This window comes from Varanus komodoensis, unplaced genomic scaffold (genome assembly GCF_004798865.1).
Source record: "Varanus komodoensis strain SLA01 unplaced genomic scaffold, ASM479886v1 scaffold15, whole genome shotgun sequence".
Classification (NCBI taxonomy): domain Eukaryota; kingdom Metazoa; phylum Chordata; class Lepidosauria; order Squamata; family Varanidae; genus Varanus; species Varanus komodoensis.
Window position 1 is genome coordinate 25,143,602 of NW_025335440.1, and position 25,829 is coordinate 25,169,430.

Sequence of the window (25,829 nt, forward strand, 5' to 3'; positions counted from 1 at the left end):
ATTCACAGAACAGAAAAGGCTGTTTATGAGATTAGTGGAATTGTGGGAGCCATCCATGCCAAATGATCATATAAGTTTTCGTTCTTGCAAAGAGAGAGAGAGAGAGGGGGGGGGGGTAATAAAATCAAGCACAGGTATGAGCCAGAACATTTAGAAGTATGCCAAAAAAAAAAAAGGTGGAAATCTCTTCTGAGTTTTGAATGTAAATATATATGCACTGTCTGTTCACCTTAGTTTTCCATTGCCTTTTAATCCCATTATTGGGCTATTTATTTGCAGGTACATCATATAGATTTGGAATAACAGCAACTATATGAATTACAAACATTTTGCTAATATGAAGGTTGGGAAAAACTGCTTCAAGGAATTCATTCCCTGCTAAGAACCTCCTATCTTGAGCAAAAAAAAAAAAAAAAAAAAGGAATGAAGCATGCAGGAATTTTATTCATTATGAAAGGTGGGAACTATCTAGAAACTCTTACCTGAGCCCCTGTAACAAAAGACCAATTATAATTCTGCAGTTGACTAAAAGCTATGCTAAATCACAGGATTTGCCTCATACATAGGCCTAGCCATTGTCCACGCTGCAGACTCTTAAGAAGAGCTTAACAGAAGTGTGTACAAAAGGTCTTTCCTCATAAATACATACAGTGGATCTGGATTCCATGCAGTCAGATCCAGAGTGGATAATATGGTGGCAGCCACCCCTGCATAAGAGACACAGAAGGCACCTCCCACGCTGGTTAACTATTGAAAAAGGTGAGATTTTGATCCTTTTCCTACAAGACTAATAACTGATTATATAATATATAAACTGTTGTATGAGTTTTAAAAGTCTTAGGAGGCAAAGAATGTTATGTCAAGTATCTCATCCAGCTCATGACCAGCTGTAATGTTAACATGGTTTCTGTTGATAAGAAATTCATTTCAGTGTTAACTTTTGACTTCTGATTTCCACAATGAACAACATACTAAGGACAAATCTGTTGTAAATCATCTAGTCATTAATGTGTTAAAGAACATTTAGGGAGGGATGGTGTTTTTTCACCGGGGGAGTGAAAGCATTAACTAACTTAAAACAACAGGTACAAACAATTGTTGCAATTCTGTAAAGTCTTCACAATGGCAACTTAGTGAATGACTAATACTTGAGTTTAGAAATATGTCCATTCATTTATAAATTCTCACAAATCCATTGTGCACAGGTTTGATGGCTGGGTAGCAAGAGGTCCGATTATATTCATTTTAAAACTTCTAAAATGACTACCCAGCTGATCTGTCTTTCAAAGTGCTAATTCACGATTCATAAACTAAAATCATTTAAATATTTTGTATGATTGCTTGCCTAATTTGTATCATCACTAGCAATTATATGGCAACGTAAGTCATGCTATCCCAGAGTGCTTGGTATCTTCCACTGCTAATTACAAGATGTTAATTTTAAAGCAATTTCACTACCATTTAGCCACATCTCTTTCCCTACCGTTCTAGCACCACTGAAAGCACAGAAAATTAAAACTGATGGCTGCTGCCAAAACTGGTATCAAGCAACTTCCCTTCTACACTGAATAGCTGTAGCTCTATGGCATAGCATGGGCTTTCCATGCAGAAATTTGAGACCACACTGTGCCAGAACGGTGCAGCATCACCTCTGAACACTGATGTGAACTCAATCCCATCTCCAGAAGAAAAGACTGACACTTCAAAGCAGGCAGTTATTCTCATGAAATTCAAAGATAACTGGTATGTACTTTACTCACTTCCACCAGTCCATTGAAGCTTCTTAGGTATTGCCCATTCCCAGGGGCAATTTTAACTTTAGAGTTTAGCAAGCTAGGTAATCCTATGTCCTATTAATTCAGAAAAGGACTAAATATTGCTAGCACAAAGCAAATGAGGACAATTTGTGGAGGTGGACAGTGAGGTGGGTGGGAAAAAGCTCTCAGTGCTGGCCTCCAGTTGGCCAGCTGGTTTGCTAGGCCAGTCATGAGAAGATACAGTCATGGTTGGGGGTTGATATTAAATGGGAAAGAAGTACCACCATGTTTATAACTGCAGTTAAAGTGTAAGTTACACTGTGTTCATTTTCCCATTTATTCTAGTTAAAGCTTTGGATAAGGATGCAGAGCTCTGTGTAATGAAGACAAGGAAGATATTGGAAGGAAACAGTAATCACTTGGGGTTTCTCCCCTGAAAGATGTCTTCACATTCCTAATAGAATAATTAATTCTCATGCATCACTGCTCATTAGCACCCTCTGTTAAATGCTTGGTATCTCTAGGTAAGCCTGGGCAAAAGTCCTTTTTGCCACTCTTGAGATCCACTCTGATCAGCTGAGACCAAGTATAAGCAATCTGGTACCCTCCAGATGTTTCTGGGATACAACTCCAATAGTTTCTGACCATTAGCTACAGCTTCTAGGAGCTGCAGTTGTAAAACAGGTGTTCTCAATGTGGTGCCCAGAGGGTTCTTCAGTGGTACTCATGAAGTTCTGCCTCCCTGCACCCTTAAAAAAACACCCTAAGAAATGGAAGTGCAATCTTCTCTCCCTTTGTCGCGTCTAGCCTTATTCTTCTCTCTCCTCTATACTCTGCCTTGCTGTTTTCCCCTTTCCCTTCCAGTCTCTAGCCTTGCTATTTCTCTTCTCCACTATTGCCTTTTTGGGGCACACTTTACTAGTCAGCCCTCACAGCAGTGTTGGGTCAAATTCAGATTGTTCTAATGCATGGGTCCTCAAACTATGGCCCGCGGGACGGATCCGGCCCGCCATGGCCATCCATCTGGCCCATGCCGCCGTTTGCCTCCTGCGTGCTTGCTGCGCAGGCAGGGAGGTGGTGGCTCGCTCGCTCGCTCGCTCAGAAATGGTCTCCAGGCGACTGAGCCGCTGCTGCCTGCCTCCTGTATGCGTGCACTTGCCACTGCCTCGCAGCGCAGGGAGAGGGGGAGGTGGTGGAGAGGGGGAGGTGGTGGCTCGCTCTATCGGAGGTGGACTCCAAGCGAGCAAGCCACTGTGCGTGCCCAATGCCACCTCGCGCGTGCCCAACGGCACCTCACCGGCCTGCGCCCCCAGGCGCCCCCACCTCACTGGCCCACCTGTATAGCCGCCGCCTTTCAACTGGCCTCCTACTGAAAAAGTTTGAGGACCCCTGTTCTAATGCATCTAACTCCACCTATAGACAATGTTGTGCTAAAAGGACCAATGAATGGTCTGACCTGGTTTAGGGTAGTTTTCTGCATTCCTGCAGGACATGCTTTGATGAATAAAAATCTAATGTTTGTGTATATATTTGTTTTTCTCGGTTTACACTAAAATCAGTGTTCCAACTAGCTAAGAAAAAAAAGTAAGAAATTTTAATTGAAACTAATTTAAACTCAAATAAAATTATCCAAACAGAAATATCAAATGTACCAATAAAAAGAGAGATGAGGAGTAAAGGGTGCTATGGCTGGAATAGTTTTGCAAGACTTTGTAAGTTATCACAGAGTGAAATGCCTAAGGGTAAAAGGCAAGTACAACTTAAGCAAACAGCTTAGAACCGTTTCAATGGCCATAAAGACTATTATGATGGTTGTTATATTACATGTACACCCTGCCTTTTTCCTCCTACAAGAAAATCAAGGTGGGCTACATGATTCCCCTTCTCCTCCTCTCAATCTTATTGTCACAACAGCAACCTGGAAGGAAGGTTGGGCTGAGAGTCTGTGACTGGCCCAGTGGGCTCCATGGCTGAGGTCTAGACCCAGACCTCCTGAGTCCTGGTCCCACACTGTAATCACTGTACAACTCTGGCTATGAGTGGCACATGAAAACAGAAGCACTTCCTGACAGTTAGGACCCCGAGGGTGTGGAATGGGCTTCCATGAGAGGTCGTTGAGGCCCCATCGATGAGGGTGTTCAAAGACAGGCTGGACATGCATATGGTGGACATGTCATGAGTGGAGCCTGCTGGAGCCGGGGGTCAAACTAGATGGCCCAGGAGGCCCCTTCTGAGTCACTCTGTTTCTATGTTATTTATTGTTTCGATTGTTTTTAATGTATTTGATTTTACTGATTGTGAGCCATCCTGAGATGCCATGCATAAGGGATGGCATATAAAAGTTTTAAATAAATAATAGCAAGCCCGATATTCACTTATGTCATCACTCAGCCATGAAGCTCATTGAGTGACATTGGGTTAGTTGCTATTTCTCAGCCCAACCCATCCCACATAGTTGTTATGAGGATGCAACTGCAAGGAATAATCCATGCTGGCGCAGAAGTGTCAAAAGCACTCCACATTCGCTAGTGGATGTCTGGTAGCAGCAGTTGTTCCTACTAGGACAGGACATGGTGCAGGTGGGCGTGATGTGCCACCCCTCTCAATCCCCTAAGTCATCCAACCTGTGCACTGTGGCTCACTGAAGGGTCAAGCCCTGAAAACGTGGGTGGAAAAAATGAAAAACAGTGTTAAACATTTTTGTTAACATTTTGCAACTTAAAATATTTGCTTTGCCACTGTAAACAATGGAAAATATTTTTCAGAAAATACCTGTATTTAAATTTACAGGTAGTGAGATATCCTACAAGTATACATCTTTATGTAACATATAACGAGCCTTATTAAATGAAAATTCTCTATAGCTAGATAGGAAATCAAAATAGAGTATGACAAAAGTCTTAGGAATACAACAGGACTCCTGTATCTGCTGGCTGAATTACCAGGTTTTCACTTAACTGACCTCGGTCCAAATGAGAAGTTGTACAGTGCTTCCTTTCAATAAAAATTTTTGATGTTATGCAGAAAGAAAAAAATCATATGTTGATATTGCTAGGATCTAATCTTATATGTGTGAAATTGTGAAAAAAGAAATGTATATGTATAGTACATAATGTTCACTATTAACCATGGTTTCAGGCATGGGATGCTTGGAACTTATCCCCACAGATACAGGGTCCTGCTGTATACTTAAAACCAAACATTTGGATCCCTATTTATATAGAAACTCAACCCATAAAAGATATCCATCTTTCTTGGGGTGGGTGGAAAGCAGTATTCCAGACGTTTTGGACCTCAACTGTCTAACCAGTGGTCATGCTGGCTGGCACTTCTAAATTCCAAAACATCTGGATATCTACTTGTAGCACATCTCTGATTGTTATAATAAAACATTAGCTAAATAGTTTTTACTGTTCTATGCTGTATTTAATGATATATTTTCTTGTGAGCTCTCCAAAGAAAGTCTGTTAAGGGGTAACTATATAAATACTGAAAAAAGTTGAGCCCAGGACCTAGTCCCAATACTATGATCATGGGAAGTATGTTTTCTGCACTAATCCACACTGGAAAATAATACAGGCAGAAATACTCAAGGCCCTTCTAATCAGTCATGTTGGTCATTATGCCAGATAAAAGTAACTGTAGTAGTGAAAAGTAAGGAAGAGGCTTGTAACAAATTCATGTCATTTTATTATGGATAATTTCCTTTATTTCTCAAACATCAGTTCAAACATTAAGCAATGTTTATCTGTTTAGTATTTTCATTAGTATCAACTAAAATTATTTCATACTCTGTCCTTTCAAGCATTTCATGTAACAGGAATGGTTAAAATTAACTATGCCATATAAATTCAATTCTTGAAAAAAAAAAATGACAAGGATTATGCTGTTCCTTTCAGCATTATTCTCAACAGTAAGACAACAGGGCATTTTTGTTTACCAGTAGTATGTGTGTTTTAGGTTTATTTCCTTAAGAATCACATAAATTTGAAAGCAGAAAGAAAAAGTAAGTAGCCAACAGAATTCAAGTAAGCGGGACATTTGTTGGTCTTTATTTTTAATTTTAAAAATAAGATGCAATAGCAGTTACTAATTTAAAAAATAGTTTCAACTGCAAAGTAAACCGAGGACAGCAACAAAGGAGACTGTAAGATGAGAGTTGCATGATGTATTTTTAAATATACATTCATCAGAAAGAAATTCAATTGAATATTTAAGAATCTATCTCTATGGATCAGTACTCAATTTTGGATTGTTTAACCTATTATATTGCTTATGTATCTTTTACATTTGTGAACATCTCAGTATTTATTACAAGCCACTTAAATTCAATTTTCATATTATAAACAAAACTTACAAGTGCCCACCAATGTTAAACCAATGTTGAAAAGAAACATCTGCACTACGAAAAAGCAGCTAATAAAAAAATTCAGGATTCTATAAAATGGTAAGAGAAACAAAGGATTAAATTAAAAGCAATTACCTTCAATGGTTAAGGCATTTTGCATTTTCCCTCTATTACAATCAGTTTCTAAAACAAAACAAAGTAAATATTTTAATCCAGATCAAAAGTAGTTGCTTTGAATTGCACCTGCACAATTTTTGGCAGATTCATTGTAGCCCACATCTATCTAACCCCAAGCATACCAGAGTGTCGTCTCTTACAATCCATAACTACTGCAATGTAACAAAAGTATGCAGGGCTGTGGAGTTGAAAGCAATTCTTGGGTTTCTGGAATCGGAGTATGTAAAAATGAGCCAATTTTTACTCCTAATAAATTTAAGTTGCAATATAAATGTTAAATTTTCCTATTTCACAGATAATTAAGTTAATCTATTTTTTCAGGTTATATTTTCAGGATATGTTTACTTTCATATATTAGTGAAAATGGCATCCCATGGAAAAAATCACAATGGCAAAAGAAGTGTCAATGAAGTTTGCTGTTTCTGAACACTTTATAATAACAACAGATGGGAAATGTGTGTGTCAATGTATTACAAAAGATGATGATTGTGAAAACATGTGTTGTAAAAATTAGTAGTTTTTGTGCTTCTGATAAAAATGCACCTACTAGAGCGTCAAATTCCAAGACACTTGCAGTGCTGTGTAGGTTGAGTGCTTTCAATAAATATAGGAAATAAAGAATTAGTATATTTATTTCCTATACTGATATATAAATAAAGGAGTCGGAGTTCAAGGTACTGTAAATCAAGGAGTTGGGGTCAGGTTTTATGTACTGACTCCACAGCCCTGTATGCACCATACAATTCTTATTAAGTAAATAGAAATTGCACACTAGAAATTGAGTCTTGATACTAGTAGTCCTTAAACAGAAAATTTAAAACTTTTGACATGGCACCTCACCCAGGCTTGTCCAGTATTACACTCATCCTACCCTAAAACACACACACCAATATTTTGGAGGCTGGTGAAATGTCCTGGTTCCTAAACACCTTGGACAGCAATCTCAAGACAGACGCAATCTCTACATATGTGGATGAGCAGCATCCAAGGGAAAGCATCCTAAAGTTTGACTAGAAGAGACTAGAAACTGGAATTCATGTAACTCAAATGAGGAACCCGGCCCTCTAAGACCATCCATAAAATTATCATTCAAAGATACTCAGCACTTCAAAACTTCCTCATAGAGAATACACCTGAAGCTCCACATCAGGGCTCTGCTTTTTCCCTGCTAGGTTTCAGCTTGGGCCTTCAACACTGTTTTGTTGCCAACTTATGTTCTCAGTTGAATTTGGATGATTGCCAAAACAACTTCATTCTTCCTTGGGAGCTCCCACACTCTTAATCTTGTCTCTTTGATATCTGGATCCTGTCCACCAGTGCCAGGTTCTGTACACTCTAGTAAAACCCTGTTCATGCCTTATTCAGTACCATATGGACTTCCAGGCTGCTCAATACTGAGGGAGCATCTCTCATATTTTCTCTTGGAAACTAGATTTTTATGTATAGTATAGTATAGTATTATAGCAAATCTGAAGTCACATTTTCGCCTATTCTGTGTATATGGGAAAAGTTATCTTATTCTTTAACAAAATAATTTAAGTGAGGACACTGAGTATTAAGATTTTTTAAATGACAGAAATAAAAAACCCTTAATTATACAGTATCACGATATGATTCATAAAGTTACACATACATTCAGGGACAGTTTCATATTTATGCATTTTGGGACACTTTGAAATAAAGCAAAGAAAACTTTAATATATTCTAATGAACCACTAAGGGAAATATATTCTAATAAGCCACTAAGCACCTGTGAAATGCTAGTCATGTATTGACACAGCTATGACAGAACATATTTGCATTACATTCAAACAGCAGTAATTCGGTTTGCTACGATCAAGACAGTTTAAATTGAGCTTCCAAATTGAATCATTCTTTCAGAAAATGTAAACACATTGGGCCAATTTTGACCATCATATTTCTGCTTATTATCAAGCTGACATCTGCCCCATTGTTCCTCCCTTCCTGCAAGCTATAATTAAACCAGGAAAATTATAATTACTGTTAGTTTTTCTTAAGCCAGGAAATGATGGTGAGTTAGTTTGGAACAAGCCAGGATATTAAATCAATTAATACCCATATAGTTGAATATATTGGGTTGTTCCTAAGCTAGTGAGCTAAAGTTCCTAGTTTTGACAAAAATATCCTAGTTTAATCACAGTTTGTGCAAAAGGAGGAAGGAAGGAGATGCATGCAACAGGAAAAGGCTCATGCATGCCTTGACTTGATAAAGCGAGATGCAAAGCCAATTATTTCTTAGTGTCACTTACCTGAGCTAGGACACATACATACTCTTTAGAATTACAATGACATGAAGTTGCTTTTTGACTGCTTTGCTGTTTTTGACTGCTGTTGCTAGGCTGCTAACATGGACCAAGAGAACCTATCACAACTATTCTGAAACAACTCCTTTTTGGCTCAGTTCAAAATGTTGATGCCAGCCATAAGAGCACTGCCCACCTTGAGACCCAGGCATCCATCACACTAACTTCTCTCACGCCACCTCATCTATGCACCTGAGATCTTCATCTGAGGTGCTCTCTGGGTGCTTCCTGCTGTCTGAAATAAGGTGGGTGACACCCAAGGAGTGAGCATTTTTGGCAGTGGCAACTTGGAATTCCCTCCCATGGGAAATTAACTTGTCATGTGCTTTGTCATCATTTCAGTACCAAGCAAAAATGTTTGTTTTCCCAGGATTTTAAATCCTGCTGAACTCTTTACGCTCTTTGAAGCTGCTGTAAATTTTTATTTTTATTGAATGGTTCCCCACACCCTGTGTTGCTGTACTATTATTATCTTTTAAGGTGTGGGTTTCTGAATTGCTATTTTTATTTGTTTGTAAGCTGCCCTGGGAATGTAAATTGGCCTTGACAGTACAGGGTATGCACCTTTAGAAATAAATAAATAATGTGAATACAAAATGCATCCTAGATAATTATGTAATTTCTTTACATTGAATTTATTGAACTTGTGAAGATTAAATAATAGGATTACTGAAGTCAGTAGCAAATTGACCTTGTACTTCAGTGAACTATATACGCATTATAATAAGAAACAATAGTGAGGTTGCCACATCTGCTGTGACTAATTATTAAGATCTGCAAGATATAAGCTTGAAAATTAAAACTCTGTAATGAGTATAAGAAAGCTTTCCATCTCCAGCTGAGCAAGAACCCAGAGAGAAAAATCTACATAATAAAAACTGCTATGATTTTCTGTCAATGTGCCTCAATGGGCTCTACTTCCAGTACTGTTATATGTGTTAAGAAGTAAGTCCCAATATGTTCAATGAGACTTGCTCCCAGAAAAGACTGCAGTCTCCATAGATCCCAACCAGACCATTAAGGACTTCTGTGGATGCCCTTCCATGTGAGCCCCTCCCACTGCAGGGGGAAACAACAAAGAAAAGGGCTTTTTCTGTTACTGCGCCTTGCCTCTGGAATGCCCATTCTAAGGAGGTGACCTGGAGGAGCCCTCACTGTTTAGCTTCTGTCACTAGGTGAAGTCATTTTTATTTTGTATCGCTTTTTCATGTAATTACAGCTTTATTTGTTTTTCTTTCTGCCTGCTTTTATTTGCCATACACATTGTCTCCTGTTTCCATGCTAATTATTGTTTTTAAGATGTTAGATTACTACTTTTTATAACTGCTGATTTTATTCTGTATGCTGTCATCCTTGTGATCTGCTCAGAGAGCCCTTGAACTATGGGGCAGCATGAGTGCCATAAATACATACATACATACAAACACACATACTAACACACCTAGCTAGGGATAAGTACAATTGATCTTCACTGTTTTTCAGGCAGGAGGCATTTCGGCTCCCAGAACTACCAAATGACACTATTCCAGGACCTGCACAGTGCTTTTTTTTTTTTTTTTTTAACTCTTGGGTTCTTTCCCCACCACAGCTAATTGGTTGACTGCTCATGTGTGAGTCTCCCTACCATCATGTTACAAATGTAGAACAGCAGGTCTTCTGATTCTCCACCCCTGAAGCCATCTCGACAGTGTAGATCCAACAGCTGAACTCAACACTAAGGCACACAACAAAGCAAAACTAGAGAGGAATACCTGCAAGGAGCAGATCAGAAACAGAAGCAGACAGCAAAGTGACCAGGAGCAGTCAGCGGCCCTTGGGTCTTGCAGAGAAGAATGCTGCAATAGACCTTTTGCCCAGTTCAATGCTGCTCTAGGTAAATGACTGGTTGTGATATTAACTAATAAGCATGTTATGACAACATTGCTGTGATATAACAAATATCGGAGTAAGGGGTCCAAACTTTTTTTATATGTCAGCATCTTCCCTGCTTTACAGGCACCCATTTGTGTGTTAGACACATTCATGGTTATGTAAGAGTGGCTTAATACTAACAAAATACAAACAGAAGAACCAATTTTGGAACCAATTAGCAGCTCAGTTTTGAGATAAACGTCCATTGATAGAGACTTCATCAGATTCATGATATTATGTTCACTTGTTCTTGTTGCCACTAATATTCTTTGTAGCAGTGACAGTACTAGCAGCAAACTCTCTCATTTTTTGTTTATAACTTACATCACATAACATTGATACAATGCACCCAGAGAGTGAAATTCCTTCATCGCTAAGGAATTTAAAGCAACAATATGTACATAGGAGAATAAAAGCGCCCCCCCACACTATTTTCATAATTATAGAGAAACTTCCTCAAACTTAAAGTAAGTAGCCTGCATCTAATATAAGGTTACCTGGGATTATAATGGGATCACAAATCTGCTACTTATTTTGCTAGCTTAGGTGGCAAGTCTATATGCATGCAGTTGTGCAGCCTAGTCTGCCAGTGAGATCAGGACTAAACAGAGTTGGGACCAAACCTGCTCTTCATAAATAGTGCAAACTCCCTTGGAAGACTGTCAGTGTGTGAAACAGAGGAAATCACAAGAATTTGCCTTATACTTTCCTATTCTGCTGTTTGTCTGCCAGAAGTATTCTTCTAGTTTTTCTTCCCACAGAGAAAACATGCTTTCACCTCCAAGAATAGCAACCTTCTAATTGTTTGGGGTATTATACGATCTTTAATACTGTTGTATTTATTGAATTTTATTTGTAAGCTGTCCAGAGACGCATGTGATTGGATGGGTTAAAAATATCCCAAATAAATAAATAATGCACTTTTATTTAAAACAAACAAAAAGTCCAGGGAAAGTGACATGAACATAAGGGAAAGATAACATGGAAGTTGGTGTCCCATACAGATTGGTAGTTAAATTCAAGTTTCAGGTAATCTCTCTAGCAATTAAATAGCAATTAAATAGGAGTTATCCAGGTTTTACAATTTAATCTTTCAACTAGAAGCTGAAATGAGGGAAGTCAGTGTCAAGAGAGGTCCCAAAATATGCATCTCTTTCCTTTACATTAATTCAACCATGTCCATCTCTATCTATAATCTGGGGGAGTTTTGCTCTTCAGGTTAGCAAAGAAAATGAATATGTAATCCATGGCATAAATTAACTGCTGCAAACATTTTTAATTGTGCTCTGAAAGTTTCAATTATCTCTTTTCTGACTTTCTATTATTTCTATATGCCAACATTTTCTACATTTCTATGAACAAAAAATTGCCATCACATTAATGCATATCACTAATTTCATTTAAAACGTTATAAAAATAATAATCAGCAGCAGTATTTTGATCATGGCAGACAGCATATATTGTGAAAAAAGATGGAGGGAAAACATTCAAAAGAAATATGCAGAATGTAGCATAAACTAGGATAGGTATGCATCACTGAAATCAAAATAAAAAGGTAAAACTGGCACATGTTTCTCTGTAAAAGTGCTAACCTAAAGGCATTATTTTCATACATAGCTGTGAAAGCAATTAAGTCTTTTGTAAAGAGAAAGAACAATATGATTGCATATGGTTCATGGTGCTTTCTATTCATTTTTCCCATGTCTGTTTAAGAAAATTTCAAAATGTCAAAGAATTGTCAAGTGTTCTCAGCCAAAACATTTAATTTTTGGTTGACTTAGTTAAAATACATGGATTTCCTGGTCCTCAGCTATTGTTTTCATTAATACACAAATGATTTAAATTATTAACATTTATGTAGTATTGAAACACCGTTGTTGTAACAGCTTGAGATTGCCAATGACCTCCTACTTCTGCTGTTTACAAGTTGTCTCACAGTCAGGCTTGGAGTTTATTCTTCAACTAGTTGAAGTGAGAACACGGTTTTGATGCAAGGAAATACAGTTTTAAAAAGTCATGGTCTGCTGCCAGTTCCTCTGTAAACTCCTATGGCAGCTTTGCTAGAGGTCATGAATATTACATAAGGGCAGTCCATGGACTCAAGCCTGCACTGCTAAGCCAAATTCCCATAGCAACAATCACAAAGATTTACTCATCAGTAAGAGATGTATCAGCTTAGCAATAAGAGCTATGATGCTACTCAGTATGAATTTACATAAAAATCTATCTGAAATCTTTTCTTTGGACATTTAATTTTACTGATAGCTTTAATAAAATGTGTTCTCTTTTCTACAATTGTTGCTAATCAAACAAAAAGGGAAAAGAGACATACATGTGTATATTTATTAATTTTTGCCAACTCAGATGCCTTAGTTACATCTCAGGATGGTCATGATGAGAAGATGGAAGAGCTCCTGACTCCAACTGTGTTACTGTGTAGAGCTGTTTGGCAGCATTTTACCACCAAGTCTTAGAAATAAAGCAAGAGCAGAACACTAACAGAACAACTACAGCAGGAAACCTTAAAAAGAGATGAGGACTGCTGAGCTAACTGAATCAGATATAGATAGATATATACAATCTCTTGCTCTCAAAACAACCTCCAGCATGCTTTACAGATACAACTGTATATCATACTACAATTAACTGTGAACTATAAAATGATAAGACACTAAAAAAGAAAAGGAAAAAAGCATCAACAGAAACAGATTAATAAACTATTCAAAAAGTATTAAAATCTTGGTAGAATTAAATGCCTTGTCTGCCCACCTAAAAGCTATCAAAGGCAGGGCCAGTCACATGTCCTCCAGGAGAGGGTTCTGCAACAGGCTGCACCACATAAAAGCTCTGTTTTGTGTCACCACCAAGTGTGCTTCCCTAGATGGCAGAACACAAAGCAGGGCATCTAAGGATGACTGCAACCGAAAGGCAGGCCTATGCAAGAGGCAGCAGCCCTTCAGAAACTAACCCTTTCAGGCTTTTAAGATAATACTCATCACCTGTGCTGATAGAAATGGGTATAATGCAATTCAAATAGCAAGCATCAGAAACCGTTCCGGTCATTTTGTACTAGATGCATTTTTTAGACAACCCTCAAGGTTAGCTCCTCATAAAGGGTACTACAATAATCTAATCTGGATATGAGTATGTAACTGTGTCCTGACTCACCTCTATTAAGGAAAACAGCTGGCATACCAAACAAAGGTGGGCAAAAGCACTCCTAAGCAACAAAACTAACTGGAACAACACTGCAAACCTTTATTTAAAATGGAGTAAATTCCTATGGGCCGCATTTCCATTTGCAGATCAGTATGTCTATTTACCAAGAGTATTTCATTCTTTTCTATATTCTCATCTTATTAGCTGATAGCAAATCTATAATTACTTAAATACTGATTCGGGACTTTTACTGCTTGACATCATTTAGACAAAGCAAAACAGTGTTGTCAGCATATTATTGACACCAAATCTCAAGACCCTGCATGACATCTCTCAAAAGTTTTAGGTAGATATTCAACAGCATGAGAAGAACCACCATATAAGCCAATGGACAAGGAACAGAGCCATAATCCAGCAGCACTATCTTTTGGGAATACCACCAGAACATAATCCTAGGTCTGTATGAGTCAGACATCCCAAAAGGAAACTATGCTCAATATTCTTGAATGCCACTGAGAGTTCAGGCAGAACCAACCAGGCTCTATGTCCCCCGTCTTGCTACCAGCAAAGATTATGTATCATGACAGCCAGGTCTGTTTCAGTCCCAAAACAAAGGCTGAATTCAGACTGAAAAGGATCTCAAGCATAAGTTTCCTCCAAGAATGCCTGAAGCTAAATAGCCATTTACTCTTGACACCTTACCCAAAAAATGTATGCCTGAGACCAGATAATAATTACGGTTGCTGTTTTAAGTAAAAGTCTCACTACTGCCTTCTTTTATTCGGAACACAGCAGTCCTCTAAGAGACATTTATGATCTTAATTACTCATGCAGCCAGACCCCTTCTGGCAATTTTAGTCAGTCAGGGTAGATATAGGCCTATTCAACAAGTAGATACAGGCCTAATCATCATCTAGCAACTTTTTGGTACTGTCAGTATCTATAGGTCTTCAAGAAGTTAGTTATCACCAGGAAACAAAGTCATCAAAAATGGCTCACCACTCAAGAATGTCACAAGGCATGAACAAATCTCATTTCAGAAATGTTACCATTGCTCCATTGTATCTTAGTTTTAAAAAGTGAATCTGGGAACTTTGCCAAAGATTGGCCCAAGTAAACTTCATTTATTACCAGACCAATAAGTATCCTCTAGCCCATAACTTCCATCAATTTACTAAAACTGAAAAATATACATCTGAAAGAAGGAAAAGTTAAGGGTAGACAAACATACCTAAGTGCACACACACTGTTCAAGAAAAAAGGTTGCTAAGTCTTCTCTTTAAGGATTTTTTAGGAGTTCTCATTGTTAGTAGAACCCTTTAGATTGTTTAGTTATATGCTGTTTTGAATATATAATTGTTTCTATTAAACATTTTTGTGTTGCTGTTGCTATATATCTTAAAGCAACACAAAAATGTAAGCCATGGTACAATTTCTGAAATGAGGCAGGAAATGCAGTTTCAATATAAAACTATATGCATATAGAAAAGAAAGAAGAAATAAAATAAAAGAATACATAGAATGCATTGGAGAAACGGTTATTTTAAGAAATAGAGCCAGGTAAGAAGGATGCTAACTAATGTTCTTAATATGGAAGATAAAGCCATAGATAAATGATAAAGAATCAAAATTACATTGGAAATATTATACAAAAATATATAGAGGGAATGAGTGAATTTACAGGATCAGCATGAATCAGGAGATGTAAATTTTTTGAATAATATCACTCTAAAATATTATCAAATATGTCTTTGGCACTGTGCAGTGATACTTATAAGATAAAATCAACTTACAATACTAGAAATTTTAACTGTGGAGACTTAAGTTGTTCAATATAATAAATGATTCTGCAGCAGCTCTATATATTTTACGAAAAAATGTATGTTTTGAATATGCAATATCCAAATAGTCCTTAAAAATTCTTAAGAAAACTCAAACTACATTCCTTGTTACTTATTTAATAAACATTTTGTAAGAGTCAGAGTAAAACAGTGTAAACAGTTTTGAGCATATCTTTCTCATACAAAAGAAAATACATTGCTGAAACTTCAGCAGACAGCAGGTTCTACTAGAAACAACATTTCCATCACTCAAGACTGTAAGAAAGCATCTTACCTTTGCCTTTTCCAGCTGTGTCTGGGCCTGTCGCTCTGCTTCTCTCCGCACTGCCTCTCTGTCTTCCTCAAGAGATACATCTGAATCTGACGGACGGCTGGTGTAGGAGTCCGCCGAACCCTGGACAAGAGGAAGATACAATATTAGAAATAAAGAAAATGATTTGTTGCTTTTTAATGCATTCATCATATAAGCTCAGAAAGCTTCCTTTATTTTCCTGTTCAGCACCTTTGATATAAATCCTTGTTAAATCAAAAACAAACGAACCCTATTATTCCCAACAGTATCAATGAGAAAAATAATGAGCATATGCATTGCTTTGATCCTGAAGCCATTCTGACAACTAGTGTTCTATGCTTGTTGTATCCTCATTCTGATCAGGATATTTCTTTTGCTAAGCAGGGCTAGTTTCTGTGAAGTAACACCAATGGTGCAGTGCAGGGCTGAAGGACATGCAGCTGTTTCAAGGATAGCTTTAGATAAGCAAAACCACAAATAAGGTCATTTAAGTCTCACTAAAAGCAACATTCAGACTAAAAATGCAGAGTTGGTAAAAACAATCCTTACTCTGGATGAGGATAGAGCCTTAGCATTAAACTGCAAATTCCTTCTTCACTGCAGAGCACCTCTTCACCTGACACACACTCTTTCCCCATCAGAAAAAAAGAACAAGGCTCAAATCTATCTCAGCCCTTCAGCAAAACACAGAAATGACCACAAATCATATAGCAGCTGACAAAACATGTCTGGAGTCAAGCACATGTCCAACCGCTGGTCACAATGCCAGAATAACTGTGTAAACAACATACATCTTTGATTCCCTCCCCCATCCCCCCATTGCAATCAAAAGAATGAAAACCTGCTAATTCAAACAGAACGAATGCAATCCATCCTTCCACCACCCGACCTGAAAAGCAAAATATGCCAGCAAATTGAAATTTAAAGCTTACACAGATATCAGAATTCTTCAACCGTCCTCCTTTGGCTCTTTTCAGAAGCCTGATCCAGGTGGCCTTCATTAGCCAGACAGCTTAGTTATGGTCTGCAGCTGCAGAGCCCTGCACTGATTCTCATAAAACATGTGCACACCGAACACTGCAGAATCACTGCTCTTTGCCTATCCATGCTCTACTGCAAGCTCTTTCCTCAGCTTTGCTCAGTTTTTCTGTTTTAGTGTAATTCTTAATTTTCCCATGGCACCAAAAAGCATAGATGTTTCATATGGGGGGGGACTGCAGACCAAGTACATTGTAAAAGATGCTACACTGATGTAATCATCAGCATACACACACACACACACACACACACACACACGCTCACCCTGTCTTTGTAGCTCGTATTTTTAAAACTGCCTTCGTTTTTAGTTTTTAATGATTAAAGACAGTGCTTAAAAAAGAACCTTTCACAAATCCTGTGCAAAATGTAACATTTGCAAGTGCAAAGTTCATTTCATCTCTTCAGAGCTCGGGTGTCTGTTGGGGGTGGGGTAAGAGGCTTTTCACATCACTGGGCATGCTCCATATATACAGCCTTTTACGCAGATGCTCACATCACACTGTGTTGCTAGTCTATGTCAGATTATCATTTTACATCTCAAGGTTAAACAGCTGGAAAACAGCAACGTCTCTGGAAAACTGAAATAGCTGGCATTATATTTTATGTTTTGTCATATCTGTCCCAAACTGCATTCCTAGCTCTCAGGGTGTAAGCTATGCATCACACTGTCCATTCGTGAATTTTGAAAAATGAAACAGTGAGTTGATAACATTCTGCAATGATAAACCCTACATTAATGAATGCTACTGCATTCTGCCCAATTATTAACTAGAAATATTGTTTTCATAGACAAAATGTTGAGCACACATAAAATCACTATAATGCAGTGAAGTACACATGCTGAACAATTAAAAATGTAATTAGCACTTGGCTTTCAGAAACACAAGCAACCCCTAAAGCAGCTCTCCCCAACTTGGTGCCCTCCAGACATTTTGAAAAACAACTCTTTTTTGTTGTTTTTGGACATACTGGATGGGGCAAATGTGAATAGAGGTTCAAACATCTGGAGGGGACCAGACTGGGAAAGGCTGAACTAAAGGCTCATCAAGAATAAGGAGAAAAGGGATGGCAACTTCCTATTACCGCCCTCTCATCTGCCCATCTATCACTGAGGCCACCGGCTCAGCAAGAACTTAAGCCAGAAATGAGCACACCCATTTCCACACCCTTTTCTTTCTTTCTTTCTTTCTTTCTTTCTTTCTTTCTTTCTTTCTTACTTACTTACTTACTTACTTACTTACTTACTTACTTACTTACTTACTTAAAATATTTCTATGCCGCCCCATCGCAACAAAGCCTCGGGGCGGCTCACAACACATAAATACATACAGAAGTAATAAAATAAATAAATACTAAAATTATACAATAAATAACACCCCCCCCAGTGCATTCTCGGCTAAAAAAAAAAAAAAGCAGGTTGCTTACCTGTAACTGATGTTCTTCGAGTGGCCATCTGTGCAGTCACACATATGGGTACTGCACCTGCGCAGTGCTTGTGGCCGGAAGACTGACAGCTAACGGTTTTTGGCAGGAAGCTCCGCTCCCCCTCCCCCTGTGGCCTATAAAGAGCGGAGCGTCTGCCATTTTGTTCAGTCTTTGCGACCGCCGTTCGCTGTGCCTCGTGCTGCTTTCGACTTTTGCTTAGAGCTGTTACCTTGCTCTTGATTGTCCTTCTTTCCCAGTGTTTCCTTCTCGTTGCAAATAAAAACCCAGTTCATTGTTCCTCGTAGTTTTTCTCTTGTTATTTCTACTTTCGATCTATCTATCTATCTATCTATCTATCTATCTATCTATCTATCTATCTAAACACACACACACACACACACACACACACACACACACACACACTTACCCTCTGCACTATCCGTCTCTTCTACTTCTGCGATGGCGCAGTGAGCGGCTTTCTGCAAATGTGCGGACTGCGGGTCAAAAATGGCACCAACTGACCCGCATGACCTATGCCTCCTCTGCCTGGGAGAGGGGCATAGGACGGATAAATGCGCGCATTGCCTGGCCTTCTCCAAGCGGGCCAGGAAGAACCGCGAAAACTGCCTCCGGAGACTCCGCTTGTTGCCGTCCCAAAACCTGGCTCTGCTTCTGTGGCCCCACCCTCACGGCCTTCAGATGAAGGTGCGTCTGCCTCGGTGGCTCCCTCTGCTTCACCTAAAAAGAAGCATGGAAAGCGGAAGCATGCCAAATCCGAGAAGTTGGCAGGCCATAAAAATGCCAGGAAGAAGAAGGTCTCCAAGCCTCCCAAGAAACCCAGGAATTCGGACCGTCCGGACCATCCCCGACATCGGGACTCAGATCCGATGGGCCCCTCAGTACCGGTGGCGCTTACAGTACCGACTCCGCCCGAACCGGTCCTCCAGGAGGCTATGCGGGTTACCCCTCAAGGGTCTCCCCGCCGTGTGGTTGACCTCCCGCCTGCACCCCTTCCAACTCTACGTGGTTCAATGTCCGACGGGGAAATCCAGGACTCCCTTCCTAGGGCGAGGTCACCGACACCCATGCCCACGGTCACAATGGAAGCGGACGTTGGACTGTCCCTACTGGGGAGCCGGAGGAGCCACTCTGTAGAGCAACGTCTGGAGAGCTGGCGTCGCCCCTACTACCATACTTGGGGTGATCCGCTCTCCGTAGGGTACTACCCTGCTCCCAGGGCACGATCCTCTCCTCCATCCCGTGACCAACTGTGCTCATTGGATCCAAGGCGGGCATCACCTTGATCCCCACAGTGGGGAAGCAGCCTCTCCTTCTCCCCGGCGGAGTCATCATCTTCGGCCCCACCCTACTACGGTGCTAATTCGGCTGACTCGGAGGTCGACTCAACCTCTCCGGACGTCGCTGTGACATCCCAGGGTCCTGCGTCGCCTGATGAGTCCCACGTCTCCTTCGTGGAGCTGATGTCTAGACTTGTCCAGTCCCTGGACATCGATGCTGCCCAGCGCCCAGAACTGACGACGGACAAGTTCTACGATGTCGTCCGCAGGGAGCAATCGACATCCATCATCTTGCCACTCATAACCACCTTGCAGCAGGCGATGACGCAGCCCTGGGACTTGCCATCACATCCTCAGCCGACGTCCAGGAGATATGAGTCGATGTACAGGGTTCGGGAGGAGGACATCCTCTTCCTCCTCCAACATCGCAAACCGAACTCTGCGGTCGTCGAATCCTTGCAGGGCAGAGAGGTGCGAGGGCACATGGCACCGAGGGATAAAGAGGGCCGAAAAATAGACTCCCTGTCTAGGCGAGTCTACGCTGCTTCAGGCCTGGGGCTCCATATATCAAATTACGAGGCGACGTTGGCGAGGTATCAATACTTTATTATGCAGCGCCTGCACAATGTCGCCTCCACCCTCCCGGACCACCAGGGTGACCTCGCAAAGGTCCTGATTAAGGAAGCCATGCAGGTCGCGGTGCAGCAGTTATCCATGGCAAGGCACCATGTGGATACTGACTCATGAGCCTTGGTCGGTGCCGTTTCTCTCCGAAGGCATGCATGGCTTCGGAATTGTAATTTTCCGGAAGAAACCAAGCGCCGGATCGAGGAAATGCCTTTCGATGGATCCGGGCTTTTCCATTCTCGCACCGACCACAAGCTCAAGAAGCTGCATGAATCGAGGATGACGGCACGCAGGATGGAGATACAGTCCCACGCCAGACGTAAGTGGTCCTGGAATCGTCCATCCTACAGGCAATCATATCAACTGAGGCAGCAGCCACAACACTGTCAGCAACAGCAGCACCGCCGTCCTCAGCCCCAACAACGCTTCCAACAAGGCCGCCATTGTTTCGATGATCGGAGGCAACGTTGACAGGACTGGCGAACCATTCCTCACGCTCTACCAATACCCACCCCCCTCTCATCTGGGGATCGGCTTCGAAGCCGACTCCCCATTTGGGAGTCCATCACATCTGATCGGTGGGTATTGTCCATCGTTCAATACGTCTATCGAACAAAATTCAACATCGTTCCTCCGTCGAGTCCGATCCGGTCCACTTCATGTTCTGCTCAACGAAATACATCAACTTCTTCGTAAAGGAGCGATTCGTCAAGTATTCCCATAAGCGGGATGGTGGTCTACGTCCAATTCTGGACTTACGGAACTTAAATAAGTTTATTGTACCAAAAAAGTTTCATATGACTACCCTTCAAAACATTTTGCAGTTGCTAAGGAGAGAGGATTGGTTCGCCTCATTGGACTTGAAGGATGCCTACTTCCATATTTCAATTCACCCAAGTTACAGGCGTTTCCTTCATTTTGCAGTTGCAAACCAACTTTATGAGTTTACAGTTTTGCCTTTTGGACTGGCTACAGCTCCGAGGGTTTTTACCAAGTGCATGGCTCCTGTCTGTGGCTTCCTATGCCTCCGGGGCATACAAATTTATCCGTACCTCAATGACTGGCTGTTGGTGTCGCAGTCCAGAGAAGGACTCCTTGCGGCTATCCATACAACTTGTGCCTTGCTCAATAGCCTAGGCCTACTTATTAATACCGAGAAATCTTCTCTTCTCCCGACACAGATGCTCACCTTCATTGGAGCCCGCTTGGATTCAACGTTGGAAAAAGCCTTCCTCCCTCAGGACAGACAACAGACTCTTGCTTGCCACATCCATTGAATCCGACGAGAGGGAACGGTCCCGGCAAGGTCTATCCAGAGGATCCTGGGGCATATGGCTTCCTCAGTTGCCGTAGTTCCACATGCCAGGCTTCGGCTTCGCCCACTGCAACTCTTTTTCAACAAGGTGTACCATCCTCAAAGAGATCCGCAGTCGAGACTGATTCGGATCCCAACTTCCGTGCTTCACTCTCTGCGTTGGTGGTTGGAACAGACCAATCTTACAATAGGAGTCCCCTTCAGGGCGTGACCTCCTATGATTACCCTTGGCACCGACACGTCTCTTCTAGGATGGGGAGCGATATGCTCCGGCCTATCTACCCAGGGTACATGGAATCATCTAGAATCCACGAATCATATCAACTTCCTAGAACTACTGGCAGTTTTCAAAGCCCTGCGCTCTTTCGAGGGCATCTTTCATCATATCATTCAGATAACTTTGGACAATATAGCTACCGTCTTTTATCTGAACAAGCAAGGGGGAACAAAGTCACCGACTCTAGCCAGGCTTTCTATGAAAATTTGGGACTGGTGCATCCAGAGACACATCACGCTGATGGCTGTTTATCTAGCTGGTGTAGACAATGTGCAGGCGGATCTTCTCAGCAGGCACATGTTCACCTCTCACAAGTGCTGGGGGTTTCCCGATGTGGACTTATTTGCTACCCAACAGAACAGGGTGTGCAAGGCTTACTGTTCGAGAGCGGGAATTGGACACGCATCCCTAGGGGACGCATTCATGATCCCTTGGAACAATATGAACTTCTACGCCTTCCCTCCGATCCCTCTTCTGATGAGGGTCATAGCAAAGATAGTGCACGACCGAGCATCGGTGATACTAGTTGCCCCTTGGTGGCCATGTCAAGCGTGGTTTGTGAAACTACTCGACATCTCTCACGGGGCATTTCTTCATCTTCCATCGCTCCCATATCTTATAACACAGGTGGACGGCACACTTCGCCACCCGGATTTGCTCTCATTGAACCTAACAGCCTGGCGAATTCGATGACTGATGTTCCATCAGTGCCGACGACAGTTTCAAAAGTTACGAATCCGACAGCTTCTACTAATCCGTCGGTACTGACGATGACTTCGACCACCTCGGATCCGATTGTCAAACCCAATCACTCGGGTGCTTCCCCACTCTCTGGTCTCTCTGTACTATCCAGTTCGAGACAAGACCCGTCGAATCCGAATCCGACGTTTTTGCACCCTGATAGTCAGCATATCATTGACTCTGCCTTAAAGCCGTCCACAAGGAAGTCATATAAGGCTAAATGGAAACGTTTTTCTGCCTTTGCCGAGTCGCGTTCGTTCTCTCCATTCCTCTCATCCATTCAACAGATTCTTCAGTTCCTCCTGGAATTGTACCATTCCGGACTGAAGCCGTGGTCCATTAAAGTGTATACAGCCGCAATAGCCTACTGCCGTGGCTTAGTCGATGGATCACCTCTGTTTTCTCATCCTATCCTCAAAAGATTTTTGAAGGGACTATATAATCTTAACCCATCAATTAGACCGGTTATGCCCACATGGAGCCTCTCTGTAGTTCTACAGGCCCTTATGAAGGCCCCCTTTGAACCTTTGGCGACGATGGATCTTCGATTGGTCTCTTGGAAGACGGCGTTTCTTGTAGCTGCCACTTCAGCCCGGAGGGCCAGTGAACTTTGCGCGTTTCGCATAGACCCTCCTTATTTAAATTTTCACAGGGAGAAGGTCATTTTACGCCTCGACCCATCTTTTTTGCCTAAAGTGTCTACACCTTTCCATATGGGACAAGACATTGTGCTGCCTGCCTTTTTTCCGTCACCGTCGACTCCATTGGAAAGATCTTTGCATTCACTCGATGTTCGCCGTTGCTTAGCCTTCTACCGATCGCGAATGGAGTCTATTCGACAATCCAATAAACTATTCATCAAATATTCTGCTAGGGATCAGGGCGATCCAGTCACTCCGCAGAGACTTTCTAAGTGGATAGTCCACACTATAGTCTTATGCTATCAATTAGCTAAGCTCGAACTGCCTTCAGTTCCTCGAGACCATTCTGCTAGAGCTGTTGCAACCTCGTCTGCATTCGCATCCGGGGTTCCGACTGATGACGTCTGCCGAGCCACTACTTGGGCGAACCCTTGCACCTTCGCCAGGCATTACCGTCTCGATGTTCGAGCTCAACGGGATTGCTCCTTCGGTAGAGCTGTTCTCTCCTCCGTTCTTCAATGAGGACACCTTCCCTCCTCCTTTATGGCAAGCTTGTTAATCTACCCATATGTGTGATGCACAGAGGCCACGACGAAGAAAAGCAGGTTGCTTACCTGTAACTGATATTCTTCGAGTGGCCATCTGTGCAGTCACACAACCCACCCGCCGGCCCCGCTTGGTGTCGGTGAGTGAATGCATTGACCGCTCGGTGTTGGTGAGTGAATGCATCTTTTGGTACCGACTATGCCCTTTTTCACGGTACCGACATCAAAAACAAAAAACAAAGTTTTTTCAATAAGATAGTGTACGTTCGGTCCCAAAGACTGAACAAAATGGTGGACGCTCCGCTCTTTATAGGCCACAGGGGGAGGGGGAGCGGAGCTTCCCACCAAAAACCGTTAGCTGTCAATCTTCCGGCCACAGGCACTGCGCAGGCGCAGTACCCATATGTGTGATGCACAGAGGCCACGACAAAGAACCCTAGTTAATAAATAATTAACAGTTAAAATAAGTTTTAAATAAAAAGGTCTTAGCCTGGCGCTGAAAAACAAATAACGATGGCGCCAGGCGGACCTTTTCTTGCCTGTATTAGCTTGAAGCAACTGTGAAGTTCAGGCTTTGAGAAGAAGATAACACTCTGAGCACAGCCCTTCAGTGCCAGGATTTTGGAAACAATGAAAAAACCACACTCAGGGAGCCCCCTTAATTTGGAAGAATGGAGGAATGTTTCCTCACATTGGATGGGTTTGCACAATCAGAGGCAATCAACCATGTCAATCTGTGAATTACCCTGCATATGCTACTTATGTGCCAGGGGATTTGCACAATTATGCTCTGCACTCAGCTCATCCTGTTGTATAAAGCCAGCTAAGGTGGTTTGTTGCCTCAGGTAAGCAGCCACCCAGAACCGTACAACATCCCATTGCTTCTGACATCTTAGCTGCCATGTGATCTTGTTGGGGCAGCAGGCCCTATTACCACCACTACCACCACACGTTTATCCCCCTCCCCCTTTCCCCTCCTGTGAGGAACTCAAGGCTGCTCCATGTTATTTTCACAACAACCACCATCTGAGTTGAGACTGGCCCAATGTCACTCAGTGAGTTTCATGACTGAATGACTAGAACTCAGATCTCCCAGGTTAGGCTTTTGGAAGATAGCCAATACTCTGCCTAGTGGAGTTGGGCCTGCCTACCCCCAGCCATGAACTAGAACATGAGTGCAGAAGAAACAGAAAAGGCTGAATTACCTTCATTCCCCCCACCCACCCTCTGCAAATCCAATTTTGCAAATTTTTCTGGTCAGGAATACCGTATAATGGACATGTTCCTGTTTCTCTCTTCACTTTTGTTCTTTTGAAACAGATACATGTCATTTACTTACAGAGGAAAACTAAAGGGTTACAATAGCGACTACGGAAACTAAAATTCATTGCTCTCCCTGGTGACCCCATCTATTAAGAATCAAGGCCCGCATTTCTTTATCGAAATTCTACATAGCTAGACTCTTGTTTATGCCAGTGTGAGAGGAAACAACAGCGAGAGTAGTCCATGTTTTCACTTAAGGGTTCTATGTTTTCTCAAAGTAATGTACAACTGATGCATGTCTATATATTTACTTTACAGAATGCATTAATACTGACAAAGTAACCTTAGTTTACTTGGAAGGAGGCATGTCTAGCTACCTGTTGATGGCTCACACCCAGTAGGGGCCCAGTGATAAGAGCCCCAGGATTTCTTCCAGCACTTTGCTATTGAAACCATTGGTTATTGAGCTGCCTGTGTATCTGACTCAGACAATGGAGGTGGTGAGAAGCAGCAACAGATGCCACTGTGTACTTGCTCATGGTCTCTCTGCCTGTCAAGTGAAGAAGTGCCAGCAATTATGAGAAAGAGAATGAGGAGCAATAAAGGGTGGTGAGAATGGTGGTAAGAAGGTACATTCATTACAGGAGGGAATCCATTGAAGACCCCTTGTGCAAAGGTCCTCAAAAGCCTATGGCCAGTACTGTCAGCAGCGTACAATTTTAAAACAGGGAGAGCTGTGGACATGACATGGGTGTAGGCTTCACTTCTGCTTTGGAACTACATGGACCAATTGGTGAGCCCAGGTCTCAGATTAATCTATTCACTGGAACAGACACAGTGAGTCTGCACA

The 25,829-nt window shown here is 41.5% G+C and overlaps 1 protein-coding gene and 1 long non-coding RNA gene across 4 annotated transcripts in view; one reads left to right on the forward strand and one right to left on the reverse strand.

Annotated features, from left to right (window-relative positions):
• Nucleotides 1–25,829, reverse strand: part of CACNB2 (calcium voltage-gated channel auxiliary subunit beta 2) — a 154,678-nt gene that overhangs the window by 31,826 nt on the left and 97,023 nt on the right. For all 3 annotated transcript variants that reach the window (XM_044424829.1, XM_044424828.1, XM_044424830.1), the window contains one exon: nt 15,792–15,911. In XM_044424829.1, coding sequence (XP_044280764.1) covers nt 15,792–15,911 — 120 coding nt within the window. The remainder of the gene's footprint in view (nt 1–15,791; nt 15,912–25,829) is intronic.
• LOC123020723 lies at nt 308–2,839 on the forward strand. Its single transcript, XR_006414196.1, has 3 exons — nt 308–759; nt 1,492–1,743; nt 2,103–2,839. It is a non-coding gene; the product is annotated as an uncharacterized LOC123020723 (long non-coding RNA).